The 3,567-nt window shown below is 36.5% G+C and overlaps 1 protein-coding gene across 1 annotated transcript in view; it reads right to left on the bottom strand.

Annotated features, from left to right (window-relative positions):
- Positions 1 to 987: 987 nt before the first annotated feature.
- The window catches only part of MYOZ2 (myozenin 2), a 17,945-nt gene continuing 15,365 nt past the window's right edge, over positions 988 to 3,567 (bottom strand). Inside the window, exon 6 of the mRNA XM_010191876.1 lies at positions 988 to 1,408. Coding sequence (XP_010190178.1) covers positions 1,177 to 1,408 — 232 coding nt within the window. The 3' untranslated portion in view covers positions 988 to 1,176. The remainder of the gene's footprint in view (positions 1,409 to 3,567) is intronic.

Raw genomic sequence — 3,567 nt, 5'->3', positions numbered from 1 at the left:
CTTGGATGTTGCATGCACACTTAGAGACCATCATGCCTTGGAGAAGCATCTAGGATATGTGAGAGGAGCATGGCCTATTGGTTGAAGCTAAGTTTCCTGTTTCAAAACATACAAACCAAACTATTAGAATATCCAACCTGCAGATGTTGGATACTTCTCAAACACAAAAGCATTTAGAAACAAGCCATTATTAAGCTGTTACTTGTCTCTTAGCAGAGTGTATTTGTAACCTGAAATGTGACACTGAAAACCTCTTACTGATTTTGCCTGCCCCGCTGTGTAGTTACAGATGTTTAATATTGATACTTGTATTTCTAAAATGTCAGAGCTTGTCAGTGGATTGAGAGCAAGAAAACTTGCATGCTTTTAAGTCCCAGTATGTACTATGGCTGAAGGCGAAAAGGTGTCTGGAATTTCTTTCTAGTAACATAATCGTCTGTGGTAAGATAGCTCAGTGACACTAATTTGTTGTGTTTGACATAACCAGTCATTGGTGGGTTTTTTAGTTGTGATTAACACAAACATTCTAGACTCAGCCAGGAAATACCTTTGTACTTTTTCATACGGCTATGTAATGTTTGTCATTGCCAAATTTACTGCATTTTCTGTAATCAAATCCAGGTGATGTATATATGGATGTCCATAATTAAAGCTGAGTATGAGTCAGAAAGGAGGAAAAAGGCCTAAACTTGCTGGCACTGAAGTAATGACAGATTTCTCAGCTTTGGCTGAAAGCATAGTTGGGATAAAAGGTTGATTTGTCAGAGCAGTACTCAGAGTGCGGTGAGTGCACTGTTGTGGTATTGCTTGGTTGTTTTACCACAATTGGCAGACCTATCAAATCAAATTCCTTGATAATTGTGCCATCTTTTTTTTCTTAATATACCTGTTCTTAAATGACAAGCAAAGATTTTAGAAATACTGTCATTTTTTGCTGAAGTAAAAGAATAATGTGTAAATACAAGTAAAAAGTACCTCAGGCCATATTTGCCAAATTACTTTATTAATGTTATGTCTAGAGATGAAAATAGGTGCCAGAAAAGAGACACTGCATCAGACATTATGACTTATACTCTAGCTGCCAAGGAAAAAGGTTGTCAGTAGCCTTTAGTAATGTTTGGACCAAAAATACATGGATGGGCAGCTTTCAGCATTTTGCATGATGTGTAGCTTCTCTCACAGGTCCTCTGTTTCTGGCACAGTGTTGGAATCCGAAGGCTGGATGAACACTACTGGGACATTCTCAGACGTCCATCCTTTAGGAGTCCTATTGAAGGATCTTCTGGTAGCAAGAGGGTTTGCAAGGATCATGAATCTGGGATCATTTAGCATCAGTAGATTAAAATCTGGTACTTTGAATTTAACCAGCTTTGATGCTTTCTCAAAACCACCAAATGGAGTGGCAACTCTGTAAATATTAGAGAAATAAAAGTAAAATGTGAATTTAAAAAATACTGGTTTTCTTTTCCACCCACAAGCTGCAAAGAACAGAAGCTATTTTAGTGGTAGAGACTTGGTACAATTTCTTGTTTACATTTTCAAGCTTTTGCAAAAAGTATCCTGTTTTTTTCTGGCAAATTCTCTTTAAGATATCATTTCTTTCCCCTTAGGTAAAGCCTTCAACCTTCTTCAAAATTCAAATGGATGGAAAAGCCGAGGGAAAAAGATGTTGCAAGAAAAACTTGTCATTGGTGAGTCACAGTTACTAAACTTATTTTGTTGGGGTTAAGTTGATAAGTCTGGAAACATAGTTCAACACACTGTCTCTGGCATGTAATTAGTTTAGGAAGTTCTCACCCCATTTTCTCCTATCCCCAGTTGCTTGTTCCTCCCACTACACTGTATTTCAGCACCATATTGTAGTACCAGTTAGAATGTATGTGGGTTGTGCTGTAAATTTGGGTCACTTACGTGATCTGGGTTAAACAAAGACCCTTCAAAACAAAGGAGCTTTTAAAATTCCAAATTATTTCATCAATCTGGTTTATATAATTGCACTCAAACAATTGTGGCAGTACAAGTGAGGAGGCAGTAAAGCGTAATGTGAAGCAGAAAGGAACAGCCAAAGGCAACAAGCTCTGGAAAGGAGGGGAATGGGTGAGGACACCAGCTTTGTTTCTGAAGAAAATGTTTATGTAACTAAACCTTGAAATACTGGCTGAAATTGGCCCCTAGTCTGCAGCCAGTTTTTTTCATGTCGTTTAAACGTAAATGTTCCCTCAGGTGATACACCTTAGAAACTAAAAGATAAGAAATAGCTAGGAGAACTGCTCATGCATTTACAAATATTTTAAAACAACAGTATTTTCAAATACCTCCCATGATTCTTGTGTATTTGTAGATTTCTAGACTAAAAAAAACCCAACACAAAAAAACCCAAAAAAAACCCACAAAAAAAACCCACTGGGTTTTTCTGTCACTTTTTTCAAACTCCTTTGTATAAGCAAACGTGACCAAACAGACTATTATATGTGCTCTGCATTTTGATCAGCTCCATGACTTTGCTGAGATACATTCTGGCCATTTAATAGTGTCAGATTTCTAAGCTGTACATGAACACCTGATTTCTGCAAAGGTATTTACATAGTGGCACATGAAAATTATTTTTTGTTGAAAAAAGCCTTGGTAGGTTTTGTGTGTTTTATACAGAACAGCAGATCTGCTGGTATATATTTCCAGTGGCTCCAAGTGTTACAGCAGAAGCTGGGAGAAATCAATACTAACAGAAACTAAAAGGGATAATTTGCAGATCTAACTTGGATTTTCAGCAAGATAACTATAGATAAAACAAAACCTAGGGAAAATTAAGTACAGAAAAATAAAGATATTATTTCAGCAAAATGAATCCATGACCTTAAATTAATGGTGCTGCTCTGTCATTACACAGATAATTAACTGAATTTCGATAGGAGCCACATTTGTCAAAGAGGGTGGTGTTAACTCCAAAGGGTCAATCCTATAAGGTAAAAGAAAGTTCTGGGTATGCACACGTACTGAGAGAAGACTGCTGCTTTGGATTAAGCTCTAAAACGTTCTTCAGTGAAGATAAGGTTTTGCAGCAGCTGCCAGTCCAGGCATTAAACTCTCTTGAGGTCAAGGGAAGTTCTTTATACAAAGTGCCTGTGGTGTCAAGCTTTTCTTGTGAAACTGTCTTCGAGGTCACGATGTCAAATTGGATGCCACATGACATGATTAAAAATAATTGCTTGGTAATTGCCACAGTGAATATAGTGATCTACATCTTACAGGGTAATAAAGATTGTTGTAATTGCTGCTCTAATTAATATACACATTCTCACATTGTTGTAATATTTAATTCTCATCGATATGTAAATTAAAATTAATTAATAAATTCATTAAATCAATATCAACAGAACAGTAATAGCTGTATAAAGTGCAAAACAAATATATAGTGTAAAACTTCCTCTTTGTAGTATTTTTTGGCTTAAAATACAGCATGCTTCTGTAGGTAACAGAAACAGGAGGGCGTTCTATGGATATTCAACTGTCTTTTGTGGGAAAAGAACCCATGTACTTCTTATGCAAAGTCTGGCCTCAGAGAATTAT

Source organism: Mesitornis unicolor, unplaced genomic scaffold, assembly GCF_000695765.1.
Source record: "Mesitornis unicolor isolate BGI_N332 unplaced genomic scaffold, ASM69576v1 scaffold15029, whole genome shotgun sequence".
Lineage (NCBI taxonomy): Eukaryota > Metazoa > Chordata > Aves > Mesitornithiformes > Mesitornithidae > Mesitornis > Mesitornis unicolor.
The sequence above is the reverse complement of the archived record's forward strand: the minus strand, read 5'-3'. Positions and strand labels throughout refer to the sequence as shown.